Source organism: Symsagittifera roscoffensis, chromosome 1, assembly GCF_963678635.1.
Source record: "Symsagittifera roscoffensis chromosome 1, txSymRosc1.1, whole genome shotgun sequence".
In the NCBI taxonomy this organism is placed as follows: domain Eukaryota; kingdom Metazoa; phylum Xenacoelomorpha; order Acoela; family Convolutidae; genus Symsagittifera; species Symsagittifera roscoffensis.
The window spans coordinates 83958926-83978168 of record NC_087062.1 but is presented as its reverse complement, the minus strand read 5'-3'; the positions used below and the strand labels follow the sequence as shown (position 1 = coordinate 83978168).

The following is a 19243-nucleotide window of genomic DNA, read 5'->3' as shown; positions in this document are numbered from 1 at the left end:
GTCGGCGCTTCGCGGCGATAACCGGCTCTAAATTTTGTATTAAACCCTACCCTCTGTTGGCAAGCTCGCAACACGTTGGCGCGACTGCGGCAGTCACTATTTTGTTCATTATGCTTGTTGAACAATGTCAATTCTCGGCCTGCCGGCTTGTTAAAACAATTATTAATTGGGACTGTTTTTCGGACTGTTTTGTATCGGACTGTTTTTTTTTCGTTCATTTTCATACTTTTGCGGACTGTTTTGTATTGTACTGTTTTGTATGGGACTGTTTTGTACAGACACGGTTCAGTCGCATCAAATTTGATTGATTTATTACGGTGAAGCATTTTCAGCCAAACTGAGCAGAGTATCAATTGAACAATGTAATCTACAGAAGTTAAACATGTCAAATTTTGACAAAAAAAATGTGAAACAATAACGTTTTAGCCAGCGATTGGAACAGACGAGCAGCTATCATTCTCCTCCGCACCCTCTTCATTATGACTCTTTACCTGTTCTTGGGGACCATCACCTTCACAATGATCGAAAAACCAGCAGAAGAGGATCGTCTTCTGCTCATCAAACGCACGATGGAGTCTCGCATCATCAACCTGACAGACTCCATTGTCAATGGTACTGTACATCAGCTGTGCGGACCTGACGATGTCGAATCCTGTCAATCAAAAGTCAACTTCACCATCCTCGAATCAGAGGCTTTCGCAATTGTTAGTTAACCATAACAAACAAAGGGAAAAGAACCATAAAAAACATACAGGGGCGGATTTCGAAGGGGGAATCCGCCCCGGTATGTTAGTCCTTTCGTATCCTAGATCCGCCCCTGAAAACATACGAGCTATTCAGTTTTCTTTAGCAAAAACGAAAGTTGTGACCGTGACGAAAACTAAATGCAATTTGCTTGGCTATGTTTTTAGTCTTGGTAGCGCTGCGAAAGGCAGATTATTAGCCAAGAGATAATCCATCACAAAAAAATTACTGGTTACAAAAAGTTTATCGGTCAGTTACCTTGAATTTAAATGTTTTTAATACCGCTTAATTAATTCGAAGCTTACAGAGAAAAATACTTATAAGATCTATAAATTTTTTAGTACTTTTGTTCAGTCATTGGTAATCTTAAGGATATCTTTTTGCGGTCAAATGGGTTAAACTCATTTAAATTCATTAACGAGCATCAACACCAGAAGTTGATTACGGGACCAAGTTAAAGTCCTCCCCCTATAGGATCCCCCTTATGTTAACTTAGTACTAAGTTGGAATTTTAAGTTAATGAAAATTGAGTTTTTTGCAATTTCAATCCAAATAAGTAGTTGGGTAGGCGGGGAATTTTAACTTGACCTATTCACAGGGGAGGACGTTAACCAATTATGAAAGAACATTTAATGCTAACTATAATGATAATTGGGATCAAGTTAACATCCTCTCCGAAAAAAGTTCAAATTCTTTCAACTCCACACTTCTTTGGATTGAAATTGCAAAAAACTCAACTCTCTTGAGAGAAAAAATTGGAGAGGGTATTTAACTTTTTTAATTTAAATAAATTTGAGCTCTTTGAAAACACTATAAAAGGCCTCCTTTGCAAAAAAGTTGACGCCGCAGGTAAACTTTTTAGAAATCAGGCCAAAAAATGCAATTTTTGGTCACTTTTTGATGGTTTTGGCCAAAAAAATGTCGTGTGTTGTAGATGAATGAGATTTTGTTGGAGCTGGAGGTGCATGAGTTCGAGGCTGACCCGGCCAGTGACGAGATCCACCCCCACTGGGGATTCACAGGTGCATTCCACTTTTGCATCACAACCATCACCACCATAGGTGAGACGGATGATCCATAAAGTCAGTAGCGGAATTAGGGGGATGGGGGGCGGGGGGCGGGGGGCGTACGCTCTCCCCTCAGGGATTCGACCCCCTGGCGACTCAAAGGGTCCCCCCTTTGAACTATTTTGAGATATCCATTTTCGGCTGACCAACCTTAAAACTTTTCTAAAGGCGCCTTTGGCGCCAATAAATACTAATTTTGAGGGGGGAGCGCGCGCCGAAAAAACGCCATTTTTTATTCAACATTTTTTAAAAAGCACCTAAAAACGCCTTTTTTTTTGGCCTTTTTTCAAAAATTGGCCTGCGGCGCAGAAATTTGGTCAAGTTACGGTCTTTAGAGTGTTTTGAGAGAGCTCAGAAAATCAATTTGGTCAGCCTAAAAAAAAGGTCGACAAAATTTTCAGATTTTTTTTTTGAAAATCCGCCCCCCCCCCCCCTCCTCGAGAAATTCCTAGATCTCCGCCTGCATAAAGTTGCAAAAATTTCGGGCAGACAGAAATAATTAGCAAGAGCAATATTCCAGTTTTGATAGATTTTTGCATAGAAGTTTGCTTTTTTAATTTCATTTTTCCTTCCGAATCTTTTGCTACTAATTTTGAAATAAAAATCGATTTTTCAGGTGAACTTGAGACATCAAATCTGTCTGAAAAACGTTCGTTTACATGCAAAAGTCTTTTGAAACAGATCATTTGCGCTTTTAAATATGTAAAAGAAGGAAGAAATGGTCAGTTATATAGCGTGAGGGGAATTTGTTAAATGAATGCAAACTGCGCTACCGAACGCCAAAAATGTAAAATTCACTAAAAACTTGATTGGCTTCGATGACATCCCTCATGATGGAGGGGAGGGTGCAAAAAATGGAAACTTGTTTTCAGTTATTTTCAGCCGATAAGAATTGAGTGTTCAACAATGTCAAAAAATCGCAAAATCTCTAGCAAAGCGAACAAGAATGCTCGTATCAGGTCAAAACCCTGAATATTCCAACTGCATTTTGATTTTCATGGAGCAGTTTGAATTGAAACAATACATGAAATTTTCAAACAAATGCTAATTATCAAAAAAAAATTGAGTTTTTTTAAAACCATCCCCCACACGCTATGTAAAAAAAGTGATATAATTTACTTATAAAAAATTTGTAGGAGTAAATTGAATAGAGGAAAGAGCATGCCTCAACCCAAGTTGGAATGATTTCTAAGACGATTAAAACGAGCGTTACTTGTCCCCAATTGGGCGATCTTGAAACCCCCATAACTTTACGAAAAAAAGATCACAGATGAAAATTTTTTTAAAAGTAATGAACGTGGTGAGCACTCTTATATAGGTCTTGCTGATTTTTTTTTGTTTTTTTTTCAGGAAAAAGTCTTAACATTTGTTCACGCTCAATTTTGATTTTTCGCGGTTTGACTTGTGATTTCTTTTTAACTTCAGTGCATTTTATTTGTTAAACAGAAGGCAAACCCCACTTATGAACAGCAAAAATTTAAAGACCACAAAAAACGTGATTGACTTCTAATTTCGAAAATGGAAATTAATAAAAGCGAAACAAACGTTTTACCTTTTGATCAAGTCTTCTCAAAATGGGTTAATTTAAACAGAAAACTGCCCAACATAAATTGTTCTACAAATTCAAAGAGCCTTAAGGCCATTCACTTTTTTTGGAAATTCAAAAGCTTAAGATTTTTGGAAAAAACATATATATTTTTTAATTTTCTTGCTTTCATTGTTCTTTTCCAACTGCCAGTTGGCTATGTTTCAAATTTGAGCTCAAGACAACAAAAACTTTGAATGAAATATAAAAACTTTTGTCAATAATGCTAATTGTCAATAAATAAGAAAAAGCCCATTGCAAACATGGACTTCCATTTTCTGATCTTCAAGCAGAATAGGATAAATTACCAATTGATTTTTTTGCACAAATCTGATGTTTCATTACATCTGTTGATGTAAATGAACGCTGCAATTACTACGCATGCTCGGTTTACTGATATTTTTCACTTGTTTCAATTCCATTGGTACATCGCTTTGCTGCTTAGACTAATAATTGAGGTACCCTATTTCATTTTGTGTTTAAAATTATTCCCTAGAAATGTGCCCCTTGAAGACTCAATTTTCTTATTTAAACACTAAGCAAAGATAACTTTATCTTTTTTGGCTAGTGATTTCAACACGAGAGTGTTACACAGGCTTGCGAAGTTCAAAAAGGTTTTGAAGAACTGAAGTCCGCAAAAACTTATCAAATTTGTTCAAACCAAAACGTTTGCTATTAACGCACCAATAAATAAATTTTTTCAATTTTTTATACTTTGCTTAAGCAAACTGAAATCAATCAGGCTAGCTGTGAATCTAGTTTCGATACAGATTGGTCCAGAAGTTTTTGCAAATTACGCCAGCCGTAACTTTTCAAATATTGGTTTGAATTTATTTCAGAATTATTGGAAATATAAATAAGAATTACCATATTGTAGGCAAAAAAAGTTCGTATGTTTTTAGCAAAATGGCTCAAGTTATTTTGTTTTTGATATTTAGAAAGATTGTGTTCATAATTCGTTGGGCAATAATAACTATTTTTCAGATAAGAACCTAAATAAGTTTCAGTTTTGTTTGTGTTTGCTAGATACATGCGATTAACATTGCATATATATTTTTGTTCATATCCATGATTTATATTATGTTCTTATTTTTTTTGGCTCTGCTGTGGTTAGAATTCTGTCCTTATTTCTGTCTTTATTTATATTCTGTCCTTATTTTTTGGCTCTGCTGTGATTAGAATATACAAAAAAAAGACTACGTAAAATTTTATAACTGGCACCTATTTTGTAAGATTAAGCAAAGTTAAATGTTTTCCGATTTATTGTAATAGGCAGGGGCGGATTTAGGGGGGGGGGGGCGGACGCCCTCCTCAGGGAATCGACCCCCTGCCGAACCAAAGGGTCCCCCCTTTGTACTATTTTGAGATATCCATTTTTGTGACGGACCCTAAAATTTTTCTAAAGACGCCTTCGGCGCTAATATATACTAATTTTGAGGGGGAGCGCGCTCCGAAAAAACGCGATTTTTTGGTCAAAACTTTCCAAACAGTGCCTAAAAACGCCTTGTTTGGACTGTTTTTTCAAAATTTTGCCTGCGGCGCAGAAAATTTGGCCCTAAACAGGTACTAAACCATGCTTAGGGAGAGCTCAAAAAATCAATTCGGTCGACCTAAAAAAGAAAAGGTCGACAAAATTTTCGAAAAAAATCCGCCCCCCCCCCCCCCCTCGAGAAAATCCTAGATCCGCCCCCTGGTAATAGGTATGTATTTTTGTAAGCCCGCCGTAGCTCAATCATCGAAATTTCACTTTCCGATTTTTTCTCTAAATGAAAATATTTGATGACTTGATTTTTATATTTATTGAAATACACATCTATTTAAATCGGAATAAATTCGCAATGCGCTGCATGTAAATTATCTGATTCTAATTGGCTAAAAACTCCAAGTTAGAACCAAAGTTAACATCACCCAAACTGCTTCATTATGCTTAGGGTACGGCAACTTTGCCCCTGAGACGGATGGGGGGAGGGTGCTGACAGTGTTCTACTGCCTACTAGGCATCCCCCTCTTTTTCTTCCTTTGCAGTCAGTGTTGCCGACTCTTCAGCTACATGTTCCTCAAAGTCCGCTGCAAGGTCAATGTCAGCAAGTCCAGAATCAGAAGTTAGTCCCCATTACTCTTCAGTTCGCATCAAATTAACATACCCCGCCAACCCCCCCCCCCCCCCCCCCACCCTTAAACATCCCAAGTTAACATCCTCCCCCCTAAAATAGCCCAAGTTATGAACTTCCACTCATTGCTCCCACTTGACTGTTCAATTTGAATCAAAATTAGTTAGAATTGCGTGTAAAGTTCTCCATGCTGAACCGCTTGAAGGGGAGGAAGACGTTACATTGGCCATACAGCTCAATTAAAACAAATGGTGAGTTCTTCTTGGGAACAATAAATACTTTTTACACTGGCTTGACTGTTATTGCTCTCACTTACAAAAAAAGTGATAATGTTTGTGCTTGGTCTGACTTTTTCACAAGACATCGCTTGACATTTAAAATGAAATTTTTATGACGAAATATTTTTTACAAAGCGGAAAAAATTGATATTCAAATATATTTCATCGCGTAAATGCAGACTCTTATATAGGTCGTGGTGATTTTTTTTTGCATTTTTCGAAAGGATTAAAAGCTTTACCTATTGAACCAGTGTTCTCAAATGGAGACAATTTTATCACAAAAGTGCCAATCGTCAATTTGTAAGTTGTGAAAATGTATTTTTGAAATTTGGTTTTCTATTTCTATTACCGTGTACTGGAAGCTAAAAAAACGTGAATATTTTAAGAATCGGATAGGATTTGGCAAAGGATTTCAATTTTTAGATTCCCAGCGTACTAAAAAATGACCTTTCGACCCATTTCTCTTCAATTGACTTAATTTCACGGGGATGATGGCGGAGCCGCTGTCAGTCACAATATATTTTTGAAACTGAAAGAGCTTTAACGTGATGTAACTATTTCTTCAAAGTTTGAGATTTAGAATGTTTTTTTAAAAAAATCAAAAAAATCAGTTTTTTTTCTACTATCCTTGAGTTCATTGACACTTGGTCAACTTTCTACATGGTTAATTGAACCCACATTCACGTTTCCGGCTTTGATGAGTATTGATTCGTAATTACCTCCCAAATAGGTTTAGACCAACACTGATTGATGCTGAAAAAATAGCGTCTAAAATATGACGTAAAAATTTGGGTTACGTTTTTGGTGTAAACAGGTTTAAAAGTCAGTGGAAAGATTAGGATAAAAATAGATGTAACCGTTATCTATAATATAGATAATTTCAGTTATTTTATTTTTCAGTTTGAGTCTTTGAGTCTTTGATTTCCATTTGCTTATAAAGGGCCTCAAAGTCTACTCAAAAATGAAAAAAACTCTGATTCAAAAAAACGGATTTTTCAATTTTTCAATCATAAACAGTCTTTTTTTAAGTTCCAGCGAAATCACAAGCCTCATAACAAATTAATTACTAGAGCAGTCAAGTGAAGTGCAAAAAAACTGCTTCCGTTGCTTGTTCAAAAACTCTTGGTCTAAGATTTGTTTTTTCGTCTCCGGGCAAAGCCTTGAATGTTTCGGCTGCGTTTAAATTTTTATGGAGTGATTTAAAATTAAATATTTGACGAAATTTTTTAGAAAAAAACTGAAAAAATTCAAAAAAAATTTTTGATAATTTTTTTGAAAATTATCTCCCATACGCTATGTAAAAAACAAAATGATGTATTTTGCAAATAGTAAAGTATTAAACAGAGCAAATTAAATGCCTCACTCCAATTTGTGTTAATTGTCCCAAGTTGGCCAAATTAGCGATCTTTAAACCCCCATAGCTTTGCAAAAAAATGATCACGGGTAAAATACTTTTTTAATTTGAATTTAGACCAGCAGTATCTCTCTAATGATGTTTTAAATATTCCGTCCAAAATTGCTGATTAAAAACAGTCGAAACTTTTCTGGAGAAAATAAAACAGCCCGAACACAATGATTCCGTCACTTTCTTTAAAAGTCGAAACTAAATATTTAATTTATGTCAATTTTTCTGTAAAAAGTTATGTCCTATATAGTACAAATATGATGATATAAATTAACCCTGCAATTACTATGCATTTTTGTTTTACTGATCTGTTTCACTTGTTTTAAATTCACTGATACAACGCTTTGCTGCTTAGACTAATAAATGATACTCTATTTCAGGAATTGTACTCTATAAACGAATAGTACTCTTTTTCATTTTGACTTGATAATTGTGCCCTAAACAAGTGCATCTTGCTTACTCAAGTGTTTAAACAAAGTTTACTTATTCTTTTTTGGCTAATTATATCAACACGAGAGTCTTACACAGGCTTGAGACGCTCAAAAAGGCATTGAAGAATTGAATTCCGCGAAATTATCAGATTTGCTTAAATCAAAACTTTTCCATTTAATGCTCTAAAATAACTCTTTTCGCACTGGAGTTTCATGGGAAATAATCGATTATCACGAATCATATTGGCTATAAACTTAGTCCATATAATCAATTTTCATGACCCATCTAACCATGAAAATGGATTTTTAGCGGATTATAATCGATTATTTTGATTATTCAAAAATCTATTATAATCGGATATTTTGACAGCATAATCAATTTTTTTAGGCCACAAAAACCAATGAAAGTCGACAATCACTTCAAAATGACACCAAATTGTTAAAAAATCAACGTTGAACAAACTTCAAACCCAAACTTCAAATTGCTAAATAGAAAAAGTAGAAAATTTTAAAAGCATAAAAATTTAATGTGAAAAATTTTAGTTTATGAAACGTAATCCGTAGCAACTACACTAAACAGGAAAAAAGACAAGGTGCGAAACTTGCAAAATTCACCAATAATTTCTCAAAAAATCCATTATAATCAATTATAATCAATTATAATGGATTATATGGATATAAAAATTTTATGATTATAATCCATTCTTAAAGGATTATAATCGATTGTAATTAATTTTAATGGATTTTATTGATTTAAAATTAGGATTATAATCCATTTTTAATGGATTCTATTCGATTACTTTTGTAACTTTATGGATACTGACTATGAAATGACAACATAATTTATTTTTATCCATGAAACTCCATTGCGGGCTGCTTAAAGAAAATGCGATCAAGCTAGCTGTGAATCTAATTTTGATACAGGTTGAGTAAGAATTTTTTGCAAATTTTGCCAGCCGAAATTTTTCAATTAATGGATCAAACTTATCTCAGAATTACCCCATATTTCGGGCGGAAAATGCCTACATGTTTTTTGCAAAATGGCTTAGGCCATTTTATTTGTATTATCTAGCAAATTTGTGTTCATAACTCGTTGGGTAATTTTCATTGTTTTTCAGATAAAAGCCTAAAGGCGTTTCAATTTTGTTTGTTTTGGCTGGATACATGCGATTAAAATTATATAAATGTTTTTTTTTCACGTCCATGATTCATATTCTGTCCTTCTGTTTTTTTTTCTGCTCTTGCTGTGATGGGAACATACACTTCTTTTCAAATCCCATTTAACCAAGATTGACCTCCGTACATCAAAAATGCTAGTCATACAATTCTCATATGTTCTTATATGATTATGGGCCTTCGTATGTGAATTGTATGATTAGTATTTTTATCGACAAATTGTTTTGAATAGTATTTCCGGTGTCTGGTGGTCAGCCCGGGTAGAATGTGATTCAAAAAAAGCTGATTCTTCTCCAGATCTACATGCAATCTTTTTGGCTATTTTCCTGGGCAGGGCAATGTTGCCTCGCCCTCAAGCAAAGAGCACGATTCATAGTGATGGCCTCGAACATTCGACCATTCGATTGGGAGGCGGAGACGTAACAAATCTGATTTGGAACCAAATTTTTTTTTTCAAATTGCAGGGACCATCTACTACATCTGCTGCATAGTGTCTTTGCAGTCGTTCATCTTCATATTGCCAGTGTTGATTTTGACACTACAGGAGAAGATGAATACTCTGTCTGCTGTGTACTTTCTAGTGGCCACTCTCACTACTGTCGGATACGGAGACCTGAACCCACTTGACCCCGTCACAAATGCCCACGGCACATTACACCAGGCACTCCTCTCACTCACAGACACACCCACACACACCCCCTTCCATTCATCCTTAGTTATCACAAATTAATTGAACCCACCCCGATAATAGCAAATAATACGGAAAACACCCAGTGCTGGGCTAGTAGCAAAGAATTTACAATTACAGTCAGTAGCAGACTTAAGGGGAATTCAGGAACTCGACCACCTGAGCACCCAAAAGCACCCCCCTTTGGTACTATTTTGACTGAGCGAACCTAAAAAGTTTGGTTTCATGCAGATAAGAAGATCAAAATTCAATTTGAATAAGACTTAGTACCATCGAGTTTCAGTTTACAAAAACTAAAGGTGACTGGAAAAGAGCCACAGTGTTCTAGGAGAGCCCAAAAAATCAATTTGTCGACATAAAAAAAAGGTGTTTAAAAAAAGGTTTTTCTTAATCCACCCCCCCCCCCCCCCCCCCTACTCATTTACCTTATCGATAAAATTCTATATCCGACTGTAATCGTAGTGTCTGCTGTGAAAAATGCGAAAAAAATAAACTAAGACTATGGTTTTTTTTTTCATTCATTTTTTATTGTCTATTTTTTCTTCTTCTTCTTGGGTCTTCTTCGTGACTCTAATAATAATAATAGTAATAATAATAATAATAATAATAATAATAATAATAATAATAATAATAATAATAATAATAATAATAATAATAATAATAATAATAATAATAATAATAATAATAATAATAATAATAATAATAATAATCATAACAATAATAATAATAATAATAATCATAATCATAATCATAATAATAATAATAATAATAAAATTTTCGAATCCGAATCACGACTGAAAGGTCAACCTACCTCGTGCGAATCGCCCCGAATCACCACAAAGATTATTGAAACAATCAGTTCTTTGATAATCCAATTATTAATTACGGGTGCCTGGTACCAGGTGCTGCTGAATATCGGCACTTGGGTCTACATGATTGTGGGACTGTCTCTATTCGGAAATCTCATCAGATTTATTCAGTACAGAATCGAGACACTCACAGGATGCTGCGTCAATAATGTAAAACAGGTGAGAAGCTTCTCTCATTTTTAGGACCGAATATATTAATTTAACCACCACCCTTAAATAGATCAAGTAAAGATCCTCCGCGTGGCTACTTAGCTTGCCCTAAAGTTGCTTGGCACTGGTTGCAACATACTTGGTTCTGATTGGCTGCAAATCTAGCTGCAAATACAGCCTAACCCCTAAAAAGGCTTTCGGTCCAAAGTTAGGTACTCCTTTAGAAATGTGGTAGGTTTAGTTCAAGCAACTCACTAGAAAAACAAGACAAGACTGCTTATATCAGGAAAATTGCTTCGAGTGAAATTTAAGGTCAAAGGAATCAACATTTTTAAAATATATAGATATATGAATAAGAAATGATGAAATTCCAAAAAAAAATACTTTTTTTTTCAGATTTCTTTCGAAAACATCCCCCATGCAATGTTAAGTACAATGTAATGTAATTGATCCGGCTTTTCAAGAAGGTGACGGAAATTTAGCTTCGGTAATTTTTATTCAGCCATTTTTCGAATTTTCATCTAAGAGGTTTTGACGAAATTTTTCTATAACATGAATCTATAAATGATAATCATGTCCTGTGCTCAATTGATAAAATTCACCTGTAAATTTTTTTTGTTATATTTTGGGAGTTCAAAAATTGCAAACTAAACTTTTTGGGAGATAATTAACACGCAATATATTGCTATTGTTTTATCATTTTTCAACAAAAACTTTTCAATTGGTCCTATAGTGCAGTTGAAACATTCAGGACTTAGCTCTGATATTCGAGCAGTTTTGTTAGTTTCCAGCAACATTTTGAAAATTCAAAAAAGCTCGCCGCAAATCAATTTGGAAGGAATTCTGAGCTTTTTCAAATCGCCGCTCACGCGTTATTAGAACAAAAGCTTTCGCGCGTAATTCTCGCAAAAAAACAATTTGGCATTTTTCAAATATTCATTTTCTTACAAACAATTAAACAATTGAAATATATATCTTAATAAATTGAACACACCGGGTCAGTACATTTCAAAAACAACAAGACTTCTCGTATCAGGGCGAAATGTGAAAGTTCTGACTGCCTTTTACCGTTTATGGAGCAGTATTAACATAAACAACATAAAAAAATTAAATGAAATAAAATAAATGAAAAACATTTTTTTATAAAATTTGAAAATTTTTCGATGAAAATCATCCCTCACACGCCATATAAAGATATAAAGTACAAAATAACAGATTTCGCTCATTGTAACAAATCAATTATAGCCAATAGGCTTCTTTTAACCAATTTGGAACGATTTCTAAGACGAATTAAATCTCCGCTTACGCGTTAATGGCGCGAATTATATCGCGCGTTAATTGTCCCAAATTTGTCAAAATGGCCAAAAATGGCAATCTTTAAACCCTCATAACTTTACGAAAAAAGATCACAGGTGAAATATCTTTTTAAATTTAAGCTCAGGACAACAATAGCTTTCGAATGATATAAAAAATTTTTATCAAAAACGGCTAGTTAAAAGTCGAAATTTTTCTGAAAAAAAAACGCACCCCGAGCACAAATATTCCGTTACTTTCGTATCGAAAGTCGGAACAAAAACACTACTGATATTGCTTTTGGCATCAAAATAGACAAACCCGATTGCTCGTATCACGGTGAGGCCATGCGTGTTTTGGCTCCCTTTTAATGTAAATGAACAACCTTGGAGAAAATTTGAGAAAATTCAGGAAATATTACGAAGAAAAACTTTACAAAAAATTATTAATACTTTCATTTTCGTTTTGTTTCGCTACATTATATGTATATAGTACTAAGCCTTATATTCTGCGTCTCGTAAAGAAAAAATCTTTTGCTTCTTGTAAGATAACATATCGAAACAAATTGCTATCCACCATTCAATTTGAAAAGATTTATTTCGCCACTTACGCTTCAATAGGACTAAATAAATCGCGCATTAGTTGAAGTCGGAATATTTTTTAACTTTGAGCTCAGGGCTGCGAGATTCTAAAAAGGTGTTTAAAAACACTGAAAAACGTGTAGTTGAAAATTGAAATTTATCTGATGGAACCACAAAGAGCACAATCTTTCTGTTACCTTCTTTGAAAGCCAGAGCATAAAACTGCTCTCTGAAATAGGACATTTATTTGCTAACCTAAAGTAACTAAATCTGTTAATGAAATTGTCTTACGAATTTATTTTGAAAATAAGTAATCTCGATAGTCGAAGATTTTTTGTAATTTGAAACACATTGTCGTTCTTGGCAATCATTATTCTAGTGAATCTTCCTAATTTATCTATAATACTGCTAAAATTTTAAGACAGTAGATTTAGCCATATCAAAATATTGTGAAAACTTTAAATCTATCGCAGTACCCAAATTTACTCTACGCGAGTATTCGAGCACGTTCAACTGTTTCTAAATTTTTTTGATGAGTTCTCACAAATACTAAAAATCAGTCCCGTTTTTATGATAAATTGGTCGCTTTTGTTGTACCAAAATAATGAATTGGTCCAAGACTACCAAGCCGACTACCTCGGTTTAAGTTCGCCGGTGGGTGCGCTCTGTATATAATCCTACCCTTTGTTGGCAAGCTCGCCACACGTTGGCGCAACTGTGCTGGTCACTATTTGGCTGTTTAAGGTTGTTTGCTTTTTTATTTTGTTTGAACAATAGGCAATTAGTTAAACCGTTTGTTAGCTCCAGAACTGAACAATCACAATCGTATTGAAAAATTTGATTACAGATGCAAACGATTTTCATTTTGATACAAATGAACCCGATCAAGTTACCATCATCCCAAGTCGTTTAGAGGATGTTAACTTGATCCAATAAAACGTGGTACAAATGGAATTTCACCGTGTTATTGGATGTTTTTAGTCGTCACGGACATACGAAAAGTTTGTTGATTGTGTCCTGCAATGTCCTAAAATAGTGTCATAGTATTTGTGTGTAGATAAAATTAGGTTGTAAGACTAGTCAAGTAGCTTAAATCTACTACCAAGGAAATATCAAATACAATAAAACAGAAATTTCTTCTTAATTAGCCTAATTTCCACAAAAATTTTTATAGAAAGGACAATTGAGCCAAACTCAATGCGAGTGAATTCAAACAATCAATGAAAAAGTAGACTCTTTTTATAAAAAACCTAATTTTTAAAAATTGAAATTATTCTATGGAATAATATGACTCTGTAAAAGGGGACCCTTTACGGAGTCATATTGTTCTATGGAATGATTTCAATTTTTCAAATATTAGATTTTTATGTAAATTGGGTTCACTTTCTTATTGATTTTTTGAAATCACTCGCATTGAGTTTGGCTCAAGTGTTCTTTCCATGGAAAATTGCTGGGAAAGTTTGGTTTACTAGGAACAAATTTCTCTAATTCTAATGATTTTTTACTTGGAAGTAGATTTAGGCTAATTTGTAGACTAAACATTGGCATCAACTGTCACTTTGTTCATTTTTCAAATAGTTTTCACTTTAGAGATATTCCATCCCTTCATAAACGTACCCTACTTTCCAAGTTAACCTCTGATTAGCTATAGTAAATCCAAAAAATTCTAAGAATCTTTAACTGGTTCTTTCTGTTTTTAGGTCGCAGTAAAATCAGCCTAGTTAGTGAGGATGAATGCTCTCAAAATTACGACAAACTAAACGTCTAAGCTGAAATTCATTTTCGCGGTTCAATATGTTCTATTTTTCAAACACTATAGAACACCAATAAGGGATCAATAAATGAGTAGTTACTTAAACAAAAACAAAACTGCTCTTACCAGTGTGAAGCCCTGAATGTTCCGACTGCCTTTTAAGGTCTATGGAGCAGTAATAAAATGAAAAATTATATGTACTAAAAGCAGAATGCAGTTTTTTTTTTAATTTGAGATTTATTTTTTGTAAATCATAACCCCACGCGCCATATAAAGTACAAAATGATAATTTTTTCTCGTAGTAACAAATCAATTATGGCGAATAATCTTCCTTCAACCAAGTTGGAACGACTTCTAAGACGGATTAAATCTCCGCTTACGCACCATATCGCACCATATCTCAACATATCGCACGTTAATTGTCCCATATTGGCCAACATGGCAATCATTTAACCCCATAAGTTTAAAAAAATTAATCACTTGTAAAAAAATTAAAATTCAAGCTCAGGGCAACAATACCTTTGGATTTATATTTTAAAAAGTTCCGTAAAAAAAGGCTAGTTAAAAGTCGAATTTTGTCTGAAGAAAAAAAAACAACCGGAGCTTAAATACTCCGTTAGTTTTGTTACGACAGTCGGAACAAAAATTATTGTGATGTAAAAAACAAAGAATTGGAATGCATCTGTATATTTTGTCCACATGGCATTGTAACAGCAAGAATATTTACTGCTGCAAAAAGTTAACCAATTTGGAACGACTTCTAGGACGGGTTAAATCTGCGCTTACGCGTTAATAGCGCGAAATATATCGCGCTTTAATTGTCCCAAATTGGCCAAAATGGCAATCTGTAAACCCCCAAAACTTTACAAAAAATGATCACAGGTGAAGTATCTTTTCACATTTAAGCTCAAGACAACAATACTTTTTGAATGATATAAAAAAAATCCGTCAAAAATGGCTAGTTAAAAAATCGAAATTTGTCTAAAGGAAAAAATCCACCCGGAGCACAATTATTCCGTTACTTTCATTACAAAAATTGGAACATAAATTGAGCTAATTCAAAGCAACTAATACAAAACTGCTGCCTATTGCTCCTTTTTTGTTCCAAAATTGAACACAAACATAATTTCTGATGGCGTAAAAAATTTTATAAAAAGGAAGCTTGATCAGATAGGCAATAGCGGCAGAATGGAATCAGAGCAACGCCCAGCCCTGAATATTCTTTACGGCTTCCCTTTAATTTAGTGTGAGTCATTTTGAAAAAAAAAATGATGGTCAAAAATTGCGAATACTTTCTGTACGTTGACGATTAAGTTTATTTTGGTTTTGTGGCACACGTTTGTTTTGTGTTATTTTTTTGATCGAAAAGTTTTTTATATTTCACGCTCCAATTTTATTTTATTATGATATTCAGCGCTCAATCAAGAAAAAAAAAATTCTTTACAGCACTCAAGCTCAAAAAAGCGTTGATTGCAGGGGCAAATTTAGGAATGAGGTGCGTAAATCTTTTCATGCAAATCAGAGATTAATCTCTTTCACTATCCAACCCCAAATAGTCCCCCTTGGTACTTTCACCGGTTTACATCCATTTTTCACCAATCCCAATATTTTTTAAACGCGCCATTGATGCCAATGTAAGTTAGTATTAAAGGAGAGATTGCAAAAACTTGCAATTTTTTTGTTAAAATATTCCAAAAAATCAAAGCGTAGTAGCTTTTTGTGATGTTTTTTTTTTCAAAAACTTGCTTGCGGCGCAGAAAAGATGCCTTTCAAGTGTTCTGGGAGAGCTGGGAAAATCAAGAATTACTTCGTTTGAACAATAACTTTTTTAACAAAGTTTGCAAACTAAAGAGCTGTCGCAATTTCTGGCTGTGGAGCTCCTTAGATTCTGAACGAATTTGCTATAATGAGCTCTATATTAAACAATATTTTCTTGTGAACAATCGTTAAAACATCAAACAAGTTTAGACACCTCTTTCTATAACTGCTATAAATCAGTTCTTTTGTCTGGCAAACTGGAAAATGTAAGAGAAAAAAAGTTTTACTTCCACAACAATTTCCTGAAAATTAAGAAAAAATTAAATTTTATTTTGCTTTTGAGAAAAAAAAGTGAACTGAGAATGTGGAGTAATTAATATGTTTCATACTAAATTTTCACGGTTCTTGAACCAACACATTTTTTTTAGAATATATTGAGTCAAAACTGATTTTTACTATAGATAAGCACGTAAATCATCGGAAAAGCAGCAGTTTTTATTTTTTCTCAACAGCATGATATGCAAACAGTTCTGCATCTTGACAATTAGTATAAATTTATGAAATTTTTAATTTAAAATCGAATTAGAAAATTATTTTGTTCCAATATTCTCATTTAGTGTTTCAACTTCCAAGAAAAACTTTTTGAAAACCCATTGAAGATATCAACTCATTCAGGGGCGGATTTAGGGGGGGGCGGACGCCCTCTCCTCAGGGATTCGACACTCTGCCGACCCAAAGGGTCCCCCCTTTGGTACTTTTTAAGAAATCAATTTTGTACCGACCGATCCTAAAATTTTTCTAAAGGCGCCTTTGGCGCCAATATATACTAGTTTTGAGGGGGAGCGCGCGCCAAAAAAACGCGATTTTTTTCGTCAAAATTTTTCAAAAAGTGCCTAAAAACGCCTTTTTTGACCTGTTTTTTCAAAAATTTGCCTGCGGCGCAAAAAATTTGGCCAAAATAGGGACAAAACCGTGCTTTGGGAGAGTTCGAAAAATCAATTTGGTCGACCTAAAAAAAAAAAAAGGTCGTCAAAATTTTCGAAAATTTTTTGAAAATCCGCCCCCCCCCTCGAGAAAATCCTAGATCCGCCCCTGAACTCATTGATATTCCTATCTCATGCAATCGTAATTTGTGACATATTATAGACTTAAGCAACTTTTTTAGTTGGCATTAAGTCACGCGTGCTCTATATAAATTCATCTATGTTTTCATTGCGGAATCAAGAATTGTTTCAGCAAAAAAATCTTATCGCGCTCAAAAACTTACAGAAATAAATTTCGTTTATTAGAATAAGCCTATCATCTTTTTTGATGAAAAACGCTAACGGAATTTCCTTTGGAAAGTGAGATATTGGAAAAAAGTTAAATGTGTCAAATTTTGTTAACTTCAAACCCTCAAATTCATCGACTGGCATACATAATCCGCGCATTTTCGTTTAGTTTATACTTCGACTATATTTTTTACTCTCATCTTTGTGTGTAGATACAATTAGGTCGTAAGGTTAAAAAAACTTGCTTAATTCTCTTTCCAGGGAAAAGTCCAACAGAATTAAAGAAATTTGTTCTTATTTAGCCAATTTTCCCCCAGTTTTTTTCATGGAAAAAACAGTTGCGCGAAAATCAATGCAAGTGATCTCAAAACATCAATAAAAAATAGGCCCAATTTACATTTTCAAAGCCTTATTGAAGTTTTTGAATCATTTAATGGAATAATATGACTAGGTAATGGGGACCATTTGACTAAATATTGGTTTCAACTGTCTCTTTGTTCAGTTTTCAAACAATTTTCACTTCAGAGAAATTTTATCATCCCTTCAAAAACGTACTTTTACTGTCAAAACTAACCGCTGAGGAGCTATAACTAGTCCAAAAGATTCCAAGAATGTTTAACTGGTTCTGTCTGGTTTTAGTTTGCAGTAAAATCAACCCAGTTATGGAGGATGAGTGAGCACAAGATTAAGAGCTGAAATTATGAGCTGAAATTTATAGTCCCGTTTGAATATGTTTCTACTTTTAAGCACTAAGGATTGTTAAAAGGGATAAATTTAGGAAACATTGGTCTAGCTCAGACCAACTTTTTTAATAGTGTTCCCACTTGCTCCCTTTTGCCTGCCCTACATTTGAACACAATCATAGTTTTTGATGGCATAAAAAAGGTTATAAATCGAAATTTGAACAATAAGGTAATACCTGATTTGAAGGGCAAACTTAGGGAGAGTATGCGTACATTTTACTAACTAATCAGGGATTAGTTGCCTTCGGAGCCAATTTAAACTACTATTGAAGTAGAGCTTGCCAAACACTGCAGTTTTTTGTTTGAAAAATCAAAGTGAGCCCTAAAACATAATTTTTGTGATATATTTTTCAAAAACTCTACTGCGGTGCACAACAGGATGCCTTTCAGTTGTTCTGGGAGAGCTGCAAAAATTAAAATAACCTTCGTTTGAACTATTATTTTCTTTTAAAAAATTTTGCTCTTCGGAGTGCAGTCGGATTTCCAAATCGTGGAGTTGATTAGATTCTGAATGATTTTGCTAGACTGAGCTCAACATAAAACACGTTTTTTTCTGGCCAATGATTTTTAGAACGATAAAAAATGCTAAGAACGTCAAAAAAATTAAGTTTAAACTCATCGTTTTGAAACTGTTATCTATCAGTTCAACTCTAATTGAAAGTGCGGAACGAGTTCACTGGCAAATTGGAAGTTGAAAAGAAAAAAAGTTTTTTTTTCAACAATAATGTCCTCAAAATATTTTAAAACAATTGTTTCGAAACTGAGAATGTGGAGTAATTAATATGTTTTATAGGAAATGTTCACTGTTCCCAAACCAAAACAAAAAACTATTGAAATAAATTTATTACAATTGAGTCGAAACTGATTCTAAAAAAATTTGGCAGTATCAAAGAAATTTTGCAGTTGCAAAAAAAAGTACTTTCCTTGTACCACTAAATCACAGGAAAAGCTACGGCTTCTATTTTTTCTCAATAATCTGATAAATAAAAAATTCTGCATCTTAATAATTGGTATATCACTTATAAAGTTTTGATAATCAAAATGAAATTATAAAATCCGGTTCGAATAACTGCCTCTAAATTTCTTGACCAAACTTTGGAATTTTTTGAATACCCAATTGAAGATATCAACCAGTTGATATATCTATCACATGCAATCGTTATTCGTAAACATACAACGGATTTTAAAAACTTGATTGATGGCCACTTTTGGGAATAAGGTGGACTTTATATCAGTTCATCTATGGTTTTCAACGCGGAATCAACAATTATTTCAGCAAAAAAAATTTAGACAGCACTCAAAAACTTCCACAATTAAATTCAGTTGACTAGGGTAAACAT

The 19243-nt window shown here is 33.9% G+C and overlaps 2 protein-coding genes across 2 annotated transcripts in view; both read left to right on the top strand.

The window, feature by feature from the left end:
* Positions 1-19243, top strand: part of LOC134851282 (uncharacterized) — a 534247-nt gene that overhangs the window by 299904 nt on the left and 215100 nt on the right. The gene's annotated exons all lie outside the window — the stretch shown is intronic.
* LOC134851307 (potassium channel subfamily K member 2-like) overlaps positions 1-19243 on the top strand; it is a 34495-nt gene that overhangs the window by 12683 nt on the left and 2569 nt on the right. Inside the window, exons 3-7 of the mRNA XM_063867333.1 lie at positions 427-704; positions 1679-1805; positions 5328-5498; positions 9262-9458; positions 10388-10513. Coding sequence (XP_063723403.1) covers positions 427-704; positions 1679-1805; positions 5328-5498; positions 9262-9458; positions 10388-10513 — 899 coding nt within the window. The remainder of the gene's footprint in view (positions 1-426; positions 705-1678; positions 1806-5327; positions 5499-9261; positions 9459-10387; positions 10514-19243) is intronic.